Raw genomic sequence first — 20,571 nt, 5'->3', positions numbered from 1 at the left:
GACAGGATTTTAAAATAAAAATCACTGCATTAAGTCTTTCAGAGGAATTGCCTAGAGGTGAGTAGGCAATCAATGTGCTGCAAGTGGTGGTGTGCAGAGAATAGTACAGTAGAGAAAAAGAGTTAGTAACTGATGGAGCCGGATGCCTCATGGATATTAATAGTTTCTAGCACATCACAGAGGAGCTCAATGATACAGAATTTCTGTGGGTTCTCAGCACTAAAAGATTATCTTCCTTTTTCTCTGGAGTGTTCTGAAATTTTGAGTATATATGGGTAGGCTTATCTTAATACCTACTATAAAAGGATTCAATACATGTGAAGTTCAATACCAAAAAAGGGAAATGCCATACGTTAAAATGTAAATTGCTCATTGTGTATCAGATTGAGTGGTGACGTCTGAAGTATCTTCTTCATGTTTTATATTCCAAAAGAAGGGTAGGAAGGTATGAAGTATTTAAACCTTTATACAAGAACAGGATTGGTGACACTACTTATTTTCTTGGTCTGCTCCACATGGCCTGTGTGACGAAGGGAGAGCGTCTGCTTATCTTTTAAGGTAATGTGGCTGATGTCATTCTTCCTTTGCATCAGAGTACTTGAAGTCACTTTGTGTTGGGAGATGCTCTGGATTGGGTGGTTTTCTAGGTGGTTTAAGACTGGTGTTTGCTTTAGACAAAAAGCATTTCCACTAAATAAATTAATGTCAAAAGCAGTCATGTGATTTTCCGTTTAGGTGTGGCTCTTCAATTTTCTTCCTTTGAAGTTTCTCTTTATCTTTGGTTTAGGATGAGAGGAAATATCTTTAACAGAGAGTTTATTATTATGCGTAATAATTGGGAATCTCCCTAGTTTCAGAAACAAACTGAAGCATTAAATAAAAAATGACAAGTTTTGTAAGATGATTTCTCTGCATGAGAGAGATTAATATGTCATCTAGTATTTTAACAAAATATTGAATTAGTAGATTTTTTCTTTTAGCACAGGAAATAGCACCTCAATTTTTCAGTGTGATTTCTTAAACTATTTTTTAGCAGGTAGTTTTAGCTCACTTAGAGTAGGAAAGAATGTTCTTTCTTCTAACTATGCCTAAAATACCCTAGGATTGCAAGAAATGTATCTCATAGCTTTTTTTGCTTCTTTCACATACTGTGGGAGTGACTCAGAGAACAGAGTGATTTCTACTAAGCCATTTGTTTGGGATCTTGTCACATAACTGTTTGGTCCCATACCTCATGATTGGTAGTGTGTTCACAACAGGAAGATCCAGGAGGTATAATTCCATCTGTGAAGGAGTACTTGGCAGTTGATGTGGCTGGGGTAAGCAGGGAATTTAAGATCAGCCAGGGTGAGGAGGAAGCAGGCAGCAACAGAAGCTGTGATTTGGCTGTTTAGAGGCCGCCGCCACCACCACCACCACCAATTATTCCTGTTGTATTCAGCCTTCTGTGAAGGTGTCATTGGGTGGCAGGTTTCTTTGAGGGTAATGTTATTCAGAAGAATTTTATTGGGTTTGTGTGGCAAGGTTTTGGTAGCAAGGGTACTACAGGGGTGGTTTCTGTGAGGAGCTACCAGAAGCTTCTCCTGTGTCTGATAAAGTCAATGCCAGCTGCCTCCAACATGGACCTGCTGCTGGCTGAAACTAGACCAACTGGTGACAGTGGTAGCACCTCTGTGATAACATATTTAAGAAGGGGGAATAAAACTGTGGCACAGCAGCAGGCAGGAGAGAGGAGTGAGAAGATATGACCTCTGCACCTCTGCAGACACCAAGGTCAGTGAAGTAGGAGTAGAAGGTGCTCCAGGCGCCGGAGCAGAGATTCCCCTGCAGTCTCTGGGGAAGACCATGGTGAGGCAGGCTGTCCCGGTGCAGCCCACGGAGGTCCACAGTGGAGCAGATATCCATCTGCAGCCTGCAAAGGACCCCATGCTGGAGCAGGTGGATGCACCTGAAGGAAACTGTTACCCTGCGAGAAGCTCATGCTGGAGCAGGTTTGCTGCCAGAACTAATGGAACCTGTTGGGTACTCGCACTGGAGCAGTCTGTTCCTGAGGGATTCCATGCTGTGGAAAGGGCCCATGCTGGAACAAGCAGTTCATGAAGAACTACAGCCCGTGGGAAGAATTCACATTGGAGAGCTTTGTGGAGGACTGTCTCCTATGGTAGGGACCTCATGCTGAAGCAGAGGAGGAGTGTAAGGAGTCCTCACCCTGAGGAAGAAGAAAGGCAGAGACAACGTGTGGTAGACTGACTGCAACCTCCATCCACTATGCCCTGTGGCACTGTGGCACTTGAGGGTAGGAGGCAGAGAAATTTGGGATTGAAGATGAGCCAAGAAAGAAGGGAGGGGTGGAGGGAAAGTGTTTTAAGATTTGCTTTTATTTTCTCATTACCCTACCCTGATTTGATTGGTTAATAAATTAAACTAATTTCCGTAAGTTCAGTCTGTTTTGCTTGAAATGGTGATTGGTGAGTGATCGCTCCCTGTCCTTATCTTGACCCATGAGCCTTTAATCATATTTTTCTCCTACTGTCCAGTTGAGGAGGTGAGTGATAAAGTGGTTTTGGTGGGCAGCTGGCATTCAGCCAAGGTCAACCCACCACAAGAATTCAGACAGTCCCTGAGAATTTCTGGCAGGTTAAAAGGCCTGAATCTCCAAGCTTCAGGAACAGCTGTTAGTGGGGAACAAATAATGTGGTCTGCCTGTTCTCCTGCTGCAGGCTGAAGATGGTGAAAGGAGCAAATCATGCATGCGGACTTGTCTCCTCCTAGCCTGAGGCTTCCTTTTATTGAATATTTTGCAGTTAAGTAAATGCAGGCCTACTAACGTTAGATAAATGCATACACATAATTCATTTTATGCATCTAGCCCTGATAGTTCTTTCTGCTTTTCTATTTTACATCTAGCATAGAGTTGTGTTTCTGAAGTTTAAATGCATTTGTGGGAACATGCGGTTTCTTTTCTGTATTATGAGGAGGTGAAGACGGGGTGCCAGAGCTGAAGCGGGAGGAGGAAGGGAAGTAGGTTGAGACTTGATGAGGAGGTGGGGGCATGTAGTCTTTGTTGCTGTAAGAAATAGATAGCTACTACTTTGAGCTGTCTGTAGTTGCAGATGGGGAGGGTGGTGAGCTGTAAGTTTCTAAATGAACCCTGTGTAAGAGCGAAGTCCTTACAAATTAAGCAAGTTATTTCACTTTGGAAGAAGAAAGTTACAATTTAACTTTATCAAAATCAGAGCTTTTCATTCTGTTTTTGAAACCAGCTTAGAGGGCTAATAAATCAAACACACTGACTCCCCTCCGAGAGAGCAGAAAGCAGACTGACAAGTAAGAGAGGATGATGCTATAGCTGCATGGCCTAGCGTTTGTCCTGTTATGGCTTAATGTGTTTAATGAGTTGTCTGGCATGGTTTGGTGTTTTTGTATTAGCTCCTCTTTCATTTACTATTTTTAGGACAACCACACTTTAACTCTTTAAAATCTTTTGTCAATGACTTTATTAAAGAAAAATATTGTCAAGCACATAGGAAAAGTGCAATTATTTCAATAATATATGTTATTTCCTTCCTCTTTTGCCACAGTGTTGGTCTGTGACTCTCTAGAATAGGGAAGGTTCTTTTTATTTTGTTTATTCAGCACTGTTAACAGAGTGGTTTTGATCAGTGCTCAGACAGTGAAAGTTCAGCAAGTTCAGTCTTGTGCTCTGTCAGGTCCGTAGAACAGCTGTTGGTATCACAACTATAACGTGATGCTAGGTAGCACAGAAAGGATGAATCAAAAATCTTTAAAACTATCTTAGGCAAGCTAGAGAATAGTAAGACTCAGAGCTATATCTTGTTTTGGATAAACAGAGAATAAATAATTGGTTTTATTTAAATGTCTTCTAAGCTAGGAAAAATATAGTTAATTCTGTAAAACTGTAGAACTTTGCACTAGGTGATGACTGCAAACATTAATTTCAAATATTTCTTAAGCTCTCTGGTCATTTTATATCTTATCCTTTCTGAGCTGCCGAAGAATAGAATTGTCCTTTATTAAGAGGGAGGTTTAAATGGAAGTGTTTGAAGTTTTCAAAGTTTTGTTTTGGCTTTTATTGCCTGTGGAAGCAAGTCTTTGGAAATGTAAACTGTTTCTCACAAAAATTAGGAAAGCAACATTTCTCTTGCTGCAAAGAATGAGAGTGTCAGGTTTTCAACTTCACACTCTTACTCAGGATGGGAAAAGGAGGAAAGGAGTTTTCCTTACAATTATAATGTAGTCTTCTAGGGGTAGGATGGTATTTTTTTCTCCTAGCCATTCCTTCAGTTTGCCTCAGAGCTCTTTTCCTGAGGGAGGAATATTTGCATGAGTGTGTCTGTCATGCTCTTATTTTTGTTCTAGCTTTGAAGTTACCCTCTGCCTGTGCTGTGGAGCTCAGTTACAGGACGTGCAATTTCTCAAAGGACAGCATTGCCTGGGGTTCTAGCAGTTCCCTAAAGCTGCCTATCTTGGGGGTCTATGTCACCTTCTGACTGATCTTGATTTCTGTCAAAGGGAATTAAAATTGTCTGTGCCTTCTGCTGAAGCTTTAGCCTGTGTTTTAAATTTTGACTATTAAAATGTCATTATTGTAACCTTCAGCAAGGCACTTTACTGAATTTCCTTATGAATCTTGCAACAATAGCTTCTCACTTAATTCCACTCTATCTGGTTTGCAAGGATGTTTGTTTGCATCTTGAGCTCGGTTTCCTTTCTTGCTTTTCAGTGCACTCAATGGATGCTTTTTCAAATCAATCTATTTATTGCAGTGTAGGGAGGCTACAGGAAGCACACCATACTTTAAAAATATAATAAAGATCATAAAGTAATGAAGTTCATAATAATGGATTTTTACAGTATAGTAACCTTGGCAAATGGAACGTGAATCTTTGTTGCTTAGAAGTCTTCAGATACTTTTTTTGAAAGCTTTGGATGCCTCAACTATGAACCCATAAGTTTTTGCAATAAGTCTTTTTGCAAGGTAAGTGTAAGAAAAAGGCTTGTCACGTGTATGTGTAATTTCCTACAGACTGTTAGAGTGAAACGTTTTAAACATCTCCTTTTTCTTTTGGCTTTAGGAAGCTTGCCAGTTTGCTTAAAGAACAGCCTGCTCAAATAATGTTATTTTTGTCTGCTATACAAGCATGCATTTCATCTTCATCTGGATGGTCCAAATCTGGAAACAGATTATCTTTCTCCCTGGCAGCTGGTATACATATCCGATAGTAAATAAATACTCTTTAAGTTGCATTGTATGGTAATGTTTGTAAACATAAAAGTTACCTTGTTTTGTATAAACAATTCCTTACTGATACTTGAGAAATGAAAATGCCAATTCTGAAACTGTGGTTAGGTATTCTATGTAGGGAAGAAGGAGGAGAACAGTGTAGCTTCCTTGGGTGTCTCAGATTGCATATAAAGGAAAGAAAGTCTAAGCCAAAATGAATGATGGAGAAAGAATTAGAATTTTCATACTTTTCCTTACGAAGACTTTCAGAAAGTATGACTCACACTATTAAACCTACTATTTTAAGAGACAATTTTCTCTAACACAGTCTTGACATTTTTACAGGCCTTTGGTAGTCTCAAGTCCTTCGGTTTTGTAGGTAAGTATATGGTATGTTTGGATCAGAACATTAACATCCATTTGTGGTAGTTCTTCACATTTAGTCACTATATCAATCCATAAGAATTTAACAGCTACGTAGTGATGTTTCCTATGACAGCAGATGTCTTTGGACCTTTACAGATCATGAGCCAAGTTGAAGGACACCAGAAGAATCTTGTACAAGCCATTGAAGCTCTCCCAAGTTCTGGGCCCCTTTCTGCCTTGGATCGGGACTTGCTGCTTTTAAAAGCTACCTCTGCTGCCACCCTGAGCTGCCTTGGAGAATGCCTGACTCTGTTAGAGCAAAGCATGCATCAAGTGGGACAGCGTCATAACAGGACACTGTCATCAGGTGAACACAAGCTCTCTTGGGTATTGTTTTATGTGCCTTGGCGTTTTTAGTATACTGAAGCAGGCAAAATTAACCATTCCTCAGAGAGGCAAGTGAGCAGCTTGTAAGCTTTTACAGCTTCAAGTATCGTAATTTTCTTCTTTGCCTAAAAAAAAGATGCAAAATCTATTGCAATCAGAAGAGATGAGGAAAAGAGGTTGTCCTAAGCATTCTCAGGGAAATTGGGTTCTTAAGACAGCAAAACAAAAAAAGGAGGAGGGGCAGGGAGAACAGGTAGATAAGCCTATATTCTTAATGACAGTGTAGAACTTGCTTGGGTTTCTTTTTGTTTTGATTGGCGAGTTTTTTTGGTTGCTGATTTTAATTTGTTTATTTTTAAATGGAAATCACAATTCAGATTTGTTTTATAAAAATGCATATGATACTATGCGATGTTATAGTGATAATCATATTTCAATTTTTTTTACGTGGAAGGATGCTGTTGAGGCAGATTCATTCCAGTTTGTGGTTTTCTTTAAATTTGGAAAGAGTTCTGCATGCTGCTATTTAAAAAAAAAAAAAAAAATCTGTGGCAAATTTCTGTGAACCCGTAACATTGTGATTCTGCATTGAACTCTGCAGGCATGAACCTCCTAGTCGCCATGTAACTTTTTTTTTTTTTTAACTTCATCCAGTTCTGTGTCTGTGTCCATAATGTCAAGGATTGGACCTTTAGCTTTCTGAAAGGGTGGTCACTGTTTTTCCATATACAAACTGTACTGCCTAGTCTAAGACAGGAGCAGGACTTGATATAAGAGGAGCAGCAGTAGCAGACCTCTGCTTACAGAGTGGCTTTTTGTTTTCTTTAGGTGCTTCAATCGCATTCCCCCCACTCCCCCAACCTGTCCTTACTTACAGTAGGTCTACCACTAGACAGGATACACCCTCAGGGCTGCTGAGACAGCTGGGTAGGAAGCCCTCTGAGGAATTCCCACTGTAGAGAGAACAGAAATGTGAGAGGGTCAGCTGAGAAGTATGCAAACGATGTAAAAAGGGCTCTTGGAAAAAACAGTGTAAAAAGTTTGACACCCGTACTGTGGTATATCGTGACTTCTCCTCATTCAGATTCTGATATATTTGGTAAAGGAACCTAAATTAACAGAAAAGTATCTTATTTTCTTTATTCTGGTTTTCTTGTAGAAAGTGCATTAAAACCTTGCACATATCTAAATAGTAACAATAAAGTGCATGGAATTGAACCCTGATATAAATGAATTTCAAAAGAGAAGGGTTTGGAACAAAGATGAAAAGCGGCCTTCAAAGAAAAGTCCCTGAAGGTTGTTTTTCATGTCCATGTGATCAAAGTGCACTGTCAGACATAGATGACTTGAGTTGGTACATGTCCTTGAATCTGCGTCCAAATAATCTTTTGTGTCTGCATGTTGACTTGATAATCATTTTTGAGGATCTGTGAACAAGAACAGAAGAAAACAAGCATAATGTTAGTAATTGCTGAAAGGGAATCCCACACTTTTTGGAAAAAAAAAAAAGTGTAAAGCCATGGCTATAATGTACTTAATAGAATTTAGTAGGTGTTTTTGTTCCTCTTAAGACTAGAAGCTTCTGCAAGAATCCTTTCAGGAATCAAAATTCTGTAGCACTGATTCACACCAGCATCTTTGATGTTACTGTGAAAGTCTGGATGGAAACAGTTAATTCTTCAGTGTGTATGTGTGCTTATTAGTTGGTATGTAACTGAAAAAAAACCTAACTAAAAACCCCCACAAAACAAACCAGAATAAAGACAAGAACAAAAAGCTGCTCAAATGTTTGGTCTCTTCTCCGTGACTGAAAATCTGTGAAACAACTTTTTTCCTTTTCTTTTCCCCAGGCCTCGTTATACAACACCATTGCCTGAAAGAACCTGGCCTAAGTCTTGATTACTGATTTTCCTATGCACTTAATCTTGTCCAGGCATACTTTGATAGACTTAACATTTCTGCTGAGTTGGTAGAGTTTCAAAGTCATCAAAGCTGCATAAACTCGTACCTAATGAGACTAATGTATTGAAAGTAATCCTCTAGCAAACTCTAATTCTAAGAAATGATACATTTCACTTCGATTCTGTGTCCTCCAGGTGATTTTTTTTTTAAGAAGGTGCAACCAAAGATGATCCTTACTGTCATCTCTTGACACTGTCAGGCGAAAATGACTCCTGTTAATTTAAAAGCCGTGTGTTTCTCTGATAGGAAGTCTCAAATGCCTTTCCCCTGAGTGTGATGGCCTTGTACAATTTATTGCCAAATGTTTCCATCCCAGTGCTGTCTCATTACCTGCTGTATAGTGTCCAAGATGCTAGTGGGCATTGTGGAGCAAAATCCCCAAAATTTTGTAGAGAAAGACAAGATAGGAATTTGATAATTAATTTTCTTTCTTCTAGCCTACAATTCATAAAGGCAGTTCAGTCCAGCAAAGCAGCACAGTCCTGCTTATGTGGAGTGTGAGAAATAATGCACGGTTGGCTTAGCTTTGGTGATATGAACTTACCCTGGAGTTTACCTTCCTCCAGCATCAAAGGCTCCTGCTATTATGCCATAAAGAGAGAGAACTGCCCTAAAAAAGTGTATATATATATCTCTATCTACTTGCTCTGCTTTCTCTGTACCTGTTCTCTGCTTGTGTCCTTGAAGCCTTTATGGCTAGTTACACAAGGATTGCTGACTTCTCCATGCAGCTGCAATCATTGTTTCTAAAGCAAGAACTTAACGTAGCTGAGTTTCCAACCTAGTACTTATGGAATGCATTCATGAAGATCATAATCAAATAGTAGCTATTTTAAACAGATTTACAGACCTTTATTGTTTTAAACATAAAACAAATTTAATTTTAATGTAAATATTTTTCTTGCTTTGTTTTCCAGTTATGTAAGTAGAAAGAAAGTTGCTTGGCATTCAGTTTAGTGGAATCTTATCTGGAATCTAGGATTGTGTAGATCTTGACTGTAAATATTTTTATGGCGTTATTTGTCATGGAGTAGTTGAAGAATGACATGATTTTTTCCTCTTCATTTTCATGTTTCTCACACATTGTCAGTCTTAGACCTCAAGCTTACAAGCAGATGTGAAGATTAAATGGAAGTCTTCAGTCTTGTCTTGAAGGGTAGTCAGTACATGTTTTATTTCTGCTGGTTTTATTTTCTGCTATTTATTTCTTCAAGGAAGGGTTTTAGTCATTGTCTTTTTTGTTAGTGCTTGATTTTGGAAGTGCATCAGCAAGAAGTGTCAGTGAAGCAAAATCCTGTCTGTGTTTATACTTTTGAGTCAGAATAATGTCAAATTAATTTCTAGCTGTCATTATTAAAGATGGGTGCATTAATCACTGGCTAAATTTTTTGTAATTTTCTTCTTCTGTTTAAAAATATGCTGGAGAAAGAATATTACTAAGTGAAAGTGTTAGTTATATATGGAGGCTGGCTGATGTTGTGCCCATCTACAAGAAGGGTCGCAGGGAGGATCCAGGGAACTACAGGCCTGTCAGTCTAACCTCAGTGCCAGGGAAAGTCACGGAACAGGTGATCTTGAGTGCTATCATGAAGCACATGCAAGAGAACCGGGTGATCAGGCCCAGTCAACATGGGTTCACAAAAGGCAGGTCTTGCCAAACTAACCTGATCGCCTTTTATGACAAGTTGACCAGCTTACTGATGAGGGAAAGGCTGTGGATGTGGTCTTCCTGGACTTCAGTAAAGCCTTTGACACAGTTTCTCACAGCATTCTGCATAGGAAACTGTCAGCCTCTGGCCTGGACAGGCGCACACTCTCCTGGGTGGAAAACTGGTTGGCTGGCCGGGCCCAGAGAGTGGTGGGAAATGGTGTGAAATCCAGCTGGAGGCCAGTGACAAGTGGGGTTCCCTAGGGCTCAGTGCTGGGTCCAGCCCTGTTCAATGTCTTTATCAATGACCTGGACGAAGGCATCGAGTGCACCCTTAGCAAGTTTGCGGACGACACTAAGCTGGGTGGAAGTGTGGATCTGCTGGAGGGTAGGGAGGCTCTGCAAAGGGATCTGGACAGGCTGGACTGCTGGGCAGAGTCCAATGGCATGAGGTTTAACAAGGCCAAGTGCCGCGTCCTGCACTTGGGGCACAACAACCCTGTGCAGCTACAGACTAGGAGAAGTCTGTCTAGAAAGCTGCCTGGAGGAGAGGGACCTGGGGATGTTGGTTGACAGCGACTGAACATGAGCCAGCAGTGTGCCCAGGTGGCCAAGAAGGCCAATGGCATCTTGGCTTGTATCAGAAGCGGTGTGACCAGCAGGTCCAGGGAGGTTATTCTCCCTCTGTACTTGGCACTGGTGAGACCGCTGCTCGAATACTGTGTTCAGTTCTGGGCCCCTCACCACAAGAAGGATGCTGAGGCTCTGGTATGAGTCCAGGGAAGAGCAACAAAGCTGGTGAGGGGGCTGGAGAACAGGCCTTATGAGGAACAGCTGAGAGAGCTGGGGGTGTTTAGCCTTGAGAAGAGGAGGCTGAGGGGAGACCTTATTGCTCTCTACAACTGCCTGAAAGGAGGTTGTGGAGAGGAGGGTGCTGGCCTCTTCTCCCAAGTGACAGGGGAAAGGACAAGAGGGAATGGCCTCAAGCTCTGCCAGGGGAGGTTTAGGCTGGACATTAGGAAAAAATTTTTCACAGAAAGGGTCATTGGGCACTGGAGTGGGCTATCCAGGGAGGTGGTTGAGTCACCTTCCCTGGAAGTGTTTAAGGCACGGGTGGACGAGGTGCTAAGGGTCATGGTTTAGTGTTTGATAGGAATGGTTGGACTCGATGATCGATGATCGGGTGGGTCTCTTCCAACCTGGTTATTCTGTGATTCTATGTAGTGCGAGTTGAGGATGAGGGGATTGAATCTATTCAAACTTCTTTGGGTTAGGGAATTTTGTTCTTTTTGTTGGAAGGAAAACAAGTCAAGGATTTTCTTACTGGCCAGGGATGTCACCATGGAAGGACATGTAATGTATTTGCTAATCAGCATTAAGCGGCTTGTGACAAGCTTGAGTTCTTTCAGTATGCAGAGCAGAAACAGGTGCCTTTTAAAATAAAAATCTGGAGAAGAAACTTCTGTCTTTGCTTCGAACTTGAGAACTTTTGATGTTACATTTTCTGCCTGTGTAGCCTTTGGCAGAAGAATATCTTTAGACCCTATTGACTGCTGTGCTTAACAGCCCTCCTTCCTGAACTCTGAACAGAGCAAATGTGAATGTTTATTTTAAAGTAGCTTTAGCAGTTATGTTGTATTTTCAGTATGTTTTTCTCTTTTTGTTTGTTGTCTTGTAGTAGCAGCCTGGACAGATAAATCCATTCTACGATTCTATATTTAACATTAACCATTCATTTACTGAATAAAGCATCTCCCTTAAAGGGATTCCCTCCTATATTTTTCTTTTTCTCACTTGCACACTTTTCCAAAGTGTAAAACAGAATGTTTCTTTTTTTTCTGAAAATTTTTTAAAAAACAAAACCCAAACACATCTTCACTATGGATTTTCGAAAATTCATTTGAATGTTCAAATGTTGCTTGTTTTGTCTTGGACTGAGGATGATTCTAGAGTTGTGGGTGAGGGTGGATTTAAACTTTATTTTAGCAGGTTCTCTCTTGTCTCCCTTTCAAAGAAAATAAATTGATAGGAAAGACAAAATCTGTTGACAGATGACAGCTAGGGATTCTCCTGCAGCTGAGATGACAGGAGGAGAGAAAAATGAGCTCCCTTTCTTGATTAACAACCATATACTCACCCTATCCCACCCTCTCCTATCCCCCCAGATGCTTGTGGGCAGGAAAGAACGAGGAAGGAAGATAGGGGAGAAGATATTCTTTGTTACTGGTGTAATTTACTAAATTTAGCATGGTCAGTCAAGGTCTCCCTGAAGTGCATCATCACTAGACTTGCTTTTGTTGAGAAGAACCAAAACAATTTGCTGTTCTATCTAAATGCTAATGCATTATTCCTTCTACCTTCTTCTTTCATTGGAAGATAATGTTATTTTCTAGTCCCTGCACAGCATTAGCAAATACAATGTTCTTTCTAATTGGCAAAGCAGATGTGCAGCTGCCACTTGCTGCTGCTGGTTCAGCCTGCTGTAGGCTTCAGCGGAGAGACAGAACTGTCACATCAGTCTCTGGCTGGGAAGGAATTCAGATCTAATCTTGGCCTTTCCTTGAGGCCTATATTGCGTTGTTAAGGGGATATTTGTTAGAGTGTAGTTACAGTATAATGTAAGAGTTTTAATAGTAGATGTTAGCTTACAATTGTGCCAGGAAAAAAGCGTGATTGTTCTTCGAGTCTATAAATGAAGAGAGGACTTAAAAATAGAAGTGTTTTTGTTACAGAATTGAGGTAGATGTTAAGCATATTTGATGCATCAATTATCACGCAAAAATGTATTTTGAAGGTAATCAGGTAAGTAGAAAATCAGAACTAACAAAAGAAACTTGCCAACTTAGTTAAAAAAAATCTCCGTAGACCTCTCTGGGAAGAATTTCCCTCCCTCCTGCTGTGTGAACCTGTGAAAGGGAAACACATTTTCCCTGAGGGCATTTGTATGGGATACAGCCTGTTGTGCCGAGACAGATGGGGCTTTGTGAAGTGTAGCATTGCTATAGGAAAAGGAGAAAAGGTTGTGTCTGGATGCTGTGCTTTTCTTATGCAGGAGTGTTCTCCTGTGCCTTGGTGGATTTGTCTGCGGCCTGTTCATTACAATGGAAATTGGTGTTGAGAGCAAGTCGGAATGAAGCTCATTTTTGGGTATTTTTTATAAGCACTCTAATTTTGTGTGTACATCTGCACTGAAGGAAGTTCTAAAGGAATCAGGCTTGGGTTTTCAATCCCAGAACTACAGAATGAACACTGTGCAGGTAGAAGAGATCTTGGCTGCTATTACTATTTGTGTATTTGGTATGTCCTTTCTAATTTTTGCGTAGTTTACTACAGAAACAGATGTTTTGTTTTAATAAGCATGGTGCTTTTCATAGTCTGAAAGCAAATAGTCAAGTAGCTGTGTAGCTGTGAATGCTTTTTTATCATTTGTGACAGCCTTTCTGGTGAATTTCTTTAGAATTATGAAATATATCAAAATAAGCTTTGAATTTACCTTTTTGTCAGCTATCTTCAGGTATGACTGAGAACAGACTGAAAGTCTGATTTAAGAACAAAACAGTTTCTTTCTATTCTTATCCATCTCTGAAAAGAAACTTTTTTTCTCACAATATGTTTAGGTTTGATATCTTTTTTTTTTTCTTCTTGAAGTCTTTATAAGAACAAGGATTGAACTAGTGATAGAAAATTTTGAGTGGTGTTAAGTGGCAAAGATAGTAACTCCATTAGAGTAGATCAGGTTATTTACAGATGGCAGCTTAGTCTGCAGAGAGTGAATTCCAATAAAATAATTTGATTTGATATGGGACAGAGAACAATTACTGATACAGTTTTGTGGTAAGAGTAATTTCTGCTAGTTCAGATCAGAACATTTTGAATGCACACCTGGTAATGTGAGAGAAGTAGGTGCCATGTTGTTTTGTCCTTTCACTTTCTATATAGAGATTGTATTCTGATCTTAGTTGATCTTAAGATGCTTTCTGATGAGTTATCTTTTCATACTTCGCTTTTGCCCAAAAAGTAGGCTGCTTTATTAGTTATATGGCAACTCACTTGGGATGGTATGCAAATGCTGCCGTTTCTGTGTAAAGTTTTTAGATAAAAGACTATCAAATGTTCCCTAATGGCACTTTGAAACTAAGCATTGAATTTTTTCAACTTATTCAGAGAGCTGACTTTTTATTTATTTAAGTTTCTGTGGCATATGAGTAGTATCTTCTACTGCATATGTCTCTTCTGCAAAATAGTCGAGTTCCAGGCAGACAGAATTTAACAAAACAGTTTTTCTCATGTGCAGAGGTGCTGAGTAAGCATACGTGCTTTAGCCTGGGTCTGAAGTCTTGTCATCCTGTTGGTGTTGGCTAGGTCATAATGTGTTGTTAAGAGAGCCTTTACTAAAGCTCTGTTTGTACTGAAGTGGGGGTGCTAGTTGATAAGAAGCTTGACATAAGCCAGCAATGTGCACTCGCAGCCTAGAAGGTCAATGGTATCGTGCCCCCTCCCTGGAGGTGTTCAAGTTCAGGCTGGATGGGGCCTTGGCCAGCCTGGTCTGGTGGGAGGTGTCCCTGCCCATGGCAGGGGGTTGGAACTGGATGGGCTTTAAGGTCCCTTCCAGCCTAAACCGTTCTACGATTCTGTCGTAAGTGATGGGGGAGTAAACGTTCACACTTAAATTTCCCCTGGAGCGAGTTACTTATTCGAGTGGGAGCTTTTTCTTGTGTTCATTTACAGAAATTAGATTTATTAAAAAACTTAATTAAAAAAAATTGTTTACAGTAAAGGCCAAATAGATTGCATGTGCAGAGAGAAAATATATAGGCTGAGAGGGTTCAGCATATTTTAGCCTAGAGAAGGCTCTGGGGAGACCTTATGGCAGCCTCCCAGTACTCTAAGGCAGCTACAGGAAAGCTGGGAAGGGGCTCGTTATTAGGGAGTGCAGGGATAGGATGAAGGGTAACAGTTTTAAGCTAAAAGAGAGGAGTTTTAGGTTAGATATTAGGAAGAAAATTTTTTTATTATGAGATTGATGGGGCACTGGAACAAGCTGCCCAGAGAAGTTGTGGGTGTCCCATACCTGGAGGTGTTCAAAGCCGGGTTGGATGAGGCTATAAGCAGCCTGAGCCAGTGGAAAGTGTCCCTTTAAGGTCCTTTCCAACCCGAACCATTCTGTGATTCTATGATAGCCCAAAGAAATTAACAGATGACTTATTTTCAAAAATTGGCATAAACTGAAGTCAGTTAACTTTTTTTCAGTCATTTGTAACAGGAAAATAACAATGATCCTATATTCACCTGTTTGATGGGGAGATACAGAATTGATTGAGATTTGTTACTGCAAAGAGAAAAAAGCATAAACCTGCTCTATAAAACTCTGTGATTATTCAATAGTAAAAGAATTTTATTTTGATTTCTTAATATAATAATACACAGTATTATCTCACCAGATCAAACCATTTAGTTTAATTAGGAGGCAACCTCAGATGATATGGAGAGGAGAAATTGCATGTTCTCTAAACTACTTCATTTTGATTTGGGTCATCTGAAAAAATTGTCAGTGATGAGAGGAGTAGATCCTCCCTGTGGCACTAACTGTATTTTCATATAGGTATTATTGTAATGACTGAAGAGCTGAGGTTTTCTTATCAATATCTCTGCAATTTATAGCAGTGTGTGATTAATAGCTGAAATTTAAGCTGAGGGCTACTAATTAGAATGTTGATGCTATGCTTTAGAGCAGTAAGGGAGGACCTACTGTGCAGTCACCTTAGCTGATTGTTCTTTTTTGTCTTGGCATCCTTGAATACTGGCTGATCCTGGAAATCAGGTGCCCCCAGAAATAAGAGTTTTCTGATGTCTATTTCTATTAAATCATTTTAAAATCTTCCTTCATAGATTTTTTTAAAAAATCACAGATAAATTGGCATAGAAGATGCTAGAGTGTTTTTGTTACTGATGTAAAACTGCATGGAAACAGAGAAGAGGTAGTAGTTAATTTATATTAGTAGAATGATGACATGAATGGAATGTGTAATGTGTTTCTTGTAAGTTGACAGCCATTTTCTGCTTCAGAAGGTATTCTGGGATGGTCTGGGCCTAAGTCACACTCCACAGAGCAACTGAAAAATGGTGCCCTCAGCTCCTTGTCATCTGCCAGTGCCAACATTACATGGGCAATAGTACCATCTGCATCCCAGGATGGGCAAGCACTACAACCAAATACAGAGGTAAGCAAGCTAGGTCTCTCTAGGCCATTTCTATTGTATCTGAGACTTGGCATTGATTAGATGTGAACCATGTATGATGATAGATATTTTTACTAATCAGTTATTGTATGTTTTTCTTTCTAGTACACTATTTGTTTGAGATTAGTTGTGGAAATGTTGTTTGCAAAAGTGCACTCCAAAACTAGAAAAATACCTTGACAGTGTTGCTGTGTGCTTTTGCTTCTCTGTGTTGGTTTGGACAGAGACAGCGGGCTATGGCAAGTGTACATCTCTTTCTAGTTGTAAAAGCTTTTAACAGACTGTAAGAACACATTTCTGTCTTCTGGCAATAGAAAAAGCTGTTTATTTTTTATGCTGGTTTGAGACAGACAGGAGACATTAAGACCCACAACTTTTGCTTGCTACCTGTTCTTCTGTTTTGCTGTTTGCTTCTGGGTGTCTCTTGAGTATGGCTGACAATGCTTTGAGTTGCAAAACTGTTTTCTGACCCCTTTTCCTATTAAGTGATTATGGGCAGAAGTTGTCCAAACCATCCCACACCAGCCTGTTGATTTGTGCTTTTGTGGCATTTACTTGGTAAAGGGCAGTTCTGATGCATCGACTCTTTGAGGAGGCTCACAGCTGCGTGTCAGGCATCTCATGCACTGAAAGGCTCTCACCATGCCAAACTTCTCCAGCTTCTACTGTCTGCTTCGGTTACCGGTGCTGCCCACCAGGAAAACACTTCACACTGAGACCCCACAGATCGTAGGGCACCTGGAGCACGAGAGACCTGGAGAACTGGGAAGAAGTTTTTGAGAGAGCTGAAGAAACCTTTTCTACTAGTGAATGCTCTTTGACAATTGGAATATGTTATATGCTTCAAATTTTTGTACTGTGCTGAAAATTCTTTTCCCTCGGGTTTATAAAACATTATATTTATATATTCTATAAATATATATTTAATATATATAATAAAATATATAAAATATATATAAATATATATTTATTCTAATGTTTTTATTTATGTTTTCTAATGTTTTTATTCTTGATCACCTGGTAAAGCCAAATGGGATGTGGAAGCATGGGCTTTGCAGCAAGCACGTAAAGAGCAGCAGCTGATTTAACTCATCTCGGGGAATCATTTTGAAGTTGAGTTGAGACACTTATGACTTGCTTTAAATGACAGTTTTTTTTAAAAGTCCAGTCTCTTCCTCTTCACTTGCTGATGGGAGGTACTGAGTTGTGTGTGTGGCTTGAGATGCTGCTTTGCTCACAAAACTTGTGATTTATTGAGAAGGGAGTATCCTTGAAGAGATGCATGTAAACAGGGGAGCACACCAGTGTTTATAGTGCAGAATCCTCAGTGCTTTGTGGGCAGTCTTCCTGAAATCAGCAGCCTGCATTTGGAAGCCTTGGGGCACTAGCCCTTTAAAAAGAAAAAAGGTTAAAATAAAATAATATATATGTAAGTTATTAAAAGCTCAGCTGAAGATGATTTTTTGGCAGCAGCAGTAAATGGAAGTTTGTGTTTTGGTGGAACAACCAGAAGAAGCTGGACTCGTGTCTAATTTTTACTCTGGTAGTACAGTTTATTAAGCAGAAATTTGATTTTGCCCTAAGAAAGTGGATTCTTGGAAGCGCTTTCCAAACCTGCATCTTCCCTTCTACCAAGTGCCTGTGTGCTTCATGTTGTCTGAGACTGGTACCGTTGGCTCACAATTTTAAGTGCTTTTTTAGGTGTAGTTGATCAGTTTTTCAGTTTTGATCATTTTGATCAAGATTTCAGTGCACCACCGAAAGGCTGAAGCACAAAACCTGTTTTGTGGAAGAAGTGAACAGTTACATCTAACATAATCTGGAAGTTTTGCGCTTTCATATTCATCATTCATACTCTGATACAGAGGGTACGTGTCTTGGCTGCTGTGGTCAGATCCTTTTCTGGGGCAGGAGGTGAGGTTCTCCTAGAGTGCTGCCAGCTCTGTTCGCCTGAGCAAAGTGTCGAACAGGAAACTGGAGCTGCTTCTTGTTGTGACCAGAGAAAGGAGGGTGGGAGAACAGGCTTTGAAGAAGAGAAAAATTATTAGAGCAACGTAAGTGTTACCGTGCTGAGGATGCTTTCTGAGCTAGACACTCAGGAGATGGAATGTGACCGCCCCCGGTTATCAAAGGTGTTTGACTTAACACGCTTTGGTAATTCTGTGTGCAGGAGTTAAGAAAATTTTTAAATATATTCTGGCCTGTTTTATGTCCAGGGCAGGAGCCTAGGTTTGGCACTGAGTAACTAGTTCATTTTCAAAGGTATAAAAGTGCTGACTGCTAATTACTTGCTACATGTAATTATGTATAAAAGCAACTGCAAATCATCACACTCATTTTATAGTCTAGATACGTTGCTGTTAATAACTGTGGTGGCATCAGCAGAGAATGAGAAAATGCATCTAGATGTCATATTTGACGAAGTTTTGACATTGAACACCTTGATTTCTTTATTTATCTTGTAGCTTCTTTTAGATGTAGAAGAAAAGAGGAATCCATAAATGTTGTTTAGATGAAGCTTATTTCTCTTAATGATTTTCTTTTTAGAAGCCCCAAGCTAAACACTGGATGGTCCTTATTTCTGAAGAAGTTGGTTGTATATTAATGGGGCTCAGCTTTCAAAACATATCTGCCAAAAGAAGTAAGCCTTACATTTACAGAAGTTATGAGAAAAGAGTGCTGCTTTCTCTGTCGTTGCTATCAAAATGAATGCAAATTTCTTCGTTGGCTGGACCTAGATTTTTATTTAGAAAAAATCTATACTTTTTATGATATAATCTCCTGTCTCTTAGAAGCTATACCCCAAAGGAACAGGAGAAAGCTTTTTGGCAAACGCTCAGCATAATACGCACCGACCAAACAAATTGTGAAGTGACCTGTAGTCTGAGATAGAAAAAGCCATTAAATAACTACCCTTGAGGAACAACCAACTCAGCCGCTTATACTAAAGAATGTTATTTATAAGGAAAAGAGAATTTTAGGTACATGGATCAGCAGTGATTTTAAAAAGAAAACAGTGATGTTTGTTATGTTGGAGGAAGGGATGACTGTTGAGGAATTCTTCCTGTTTAGCAGCCTGTCAGTGGCAGCAGTTTCCTGGCAACATGGCCAAGTGGCTGAATGTGTTTAGTGATAGCTGTGTTAATTCTCAGCACAGCATGGAGACACTTTGCAGCAGTGTATTAAGCAAGATCATTAACAAACCAATGACTTGTTCTTTGCTGGGTTTTTTACATGTTTATGAAGAAGTGTGGATCTTTCTAATTCGTCTCTGGAATTGCAAGGCTCATCTGGTCCAACTTTCTTTGAATACTTAAGCGTTTTTGAGGGATATAGTGAGTTCTGGAGATGAGTTTTGATGCTGTAGATAACTAAAGTAACACCTTTCTTTCGGTCTGTCACACTGTCAGGGTTTCAGGAATGCAGAGTTTCTCCCTTGGTGAAATAATTCTAAAACCTAAAGAAGAATCTTAAGATCCTTCTATTTAGATAATATATATTGGCGTTTACTTCCTTTTGTTATTCACGGTGTTCTTGCTTCTGAATGCAGGGACAAAATTTGAGATATTGCTTAAACTAGTTCAGAAAAAGACAAGATTTTGTGGCAGAGATTATTTTCTTACATACTATAGCATGTCCTTTCTTCATGTTTTGTCTTCCCAGATGAGTTTTCTTTAAAAGGCTGTGATACAGGACATTGTGAAGTTAAAGCCTATTATTTTCTCTGAAAGAACTAACCCCTGACAGTGAAATGCTGGATCAAGCACCTTTGTCTTATTTTTCATACCTTTGTTCTTGATGTAAGCTTCTGAGTTTTAGTTAATTTCCTTTTTTTGGATTTTTTTTGGTCTGTCCACCTAAAACATCAAGTAGAAGCAGGTAAAAAGGGCTGAGCTGAACCGACTATTTTCTGTCTGATGTGAGTTGATGTAAAATACTTTTGTGCATCCCCCAGTGAACTGCTTTGGACTTTTTGGTGTAAGCTATGTTATAATTTCAAGGTATTATGTAGGGTTTTCCTTTTGAAGCAGAAATAGACAAATCAGATACGGAATATGCTGAAATATGCTCTTCAGAGCTGTGATGTGCACATGGTCTCTGTCCAGTTGGCAATAAATGGGACCTTGTTCCCTTCATTTCAGGTTTTGTAATTTTGAAATTCATTTCAAGAAATGCTGGAGTTGATTAGTTTTAAAATACTAAGTCTCACAGTAAATTCAGTTATAATAAACTTGGTGCCTAAGTAGAATAAAGGTATGAATCAATTCCCTGTGTGAGCTACTGTTCCAGTTCACTTAATTGTCATTTTGGGTGTCAGAATTCCCCTACTGAGCTGACAAAATGTAACTACAGGCCAAATGCTTCCCCTGGGAGCCAAAAAGAAACAGGAAACAGGCTGCTCTTTCGCAGGACCTGAGAGGGAAGGAATAATTTTCTTTTGATCTAATGGTTTATTATTACAAAAATCATGTGTGAATTAGCTCTCCACATGATTTTTATGCCTTAAAATGCCCTGCTAGCCGATTCTTCCCATCCTTTGGATGTGATATCTGTGCAGTTTCTCTCCTTTCCTGTCCCTAATTTTCCCTTGCTTGTCTGCATGAGAAGCTGTACACATACTCCATATTGAAGTGTCTTTTTAATAGGATTGAAGTTTTAGCTCTGTAGGATTGAAGCTTTAGCTCTGATTATCTAACTGCTAAACCAGGTTTTAATTGTGATAG

The 20,571-nt window shown here is 39.6% G+C and overlaps 1 protein-coding gene across 2 annotated transcripts in view; it reads left to right on the top strand.

Annotated features, from left to right (window-relative positions):
• OSBPL10 (oxysterol binding protein like 10) overlaps positions 1-20,571 on the top strand; it is a 116,855-nt gene that overhangs the window by 60,412 nt on the left and 35,872 nt on the right. Inside the window, exons 5-6 of one of the 2 annotated variants that reach the window (XM_069860110.1) lie at positions 5,768-5,978; positions 15,675-15,829. The exons of the other annotated variant lie outside the window; for it this stretch is intronic. Coding sequence (XP_069716211.1) covers positions 5,768-5,978; positions 15,675-15,829 — 366 coding nt within the window. The remainder of the gene's footprint in view (positions 1-5,767; positions 5,979-15,674; positions 15,830-20,571) is intronic. 2 annotated transcript variants of the gene reach the window in all.

This window comes from Phaenicophaeus curvirostris, chromosome 6 (genome assembly GCF_032191515.1).
Source record: "Phaenicophaeus curvirostris isolate KB17595 chromosome 6, BPBGC_Pcur_1.0, whole genome shotgun sequence".
NCBI classification, from domain to species: Eukaryota; Metazoa; Chordata; class Aves; order Cuculiformes; family Cuculidae; genus Phaenicophaeus; species Phaenicophaeus curvirostris.
The sequence above is the reverse complement of the archived record's forward strand: the minus strand, read 5'-3'. Positions and strand labels throughout refer to the sequence as shown.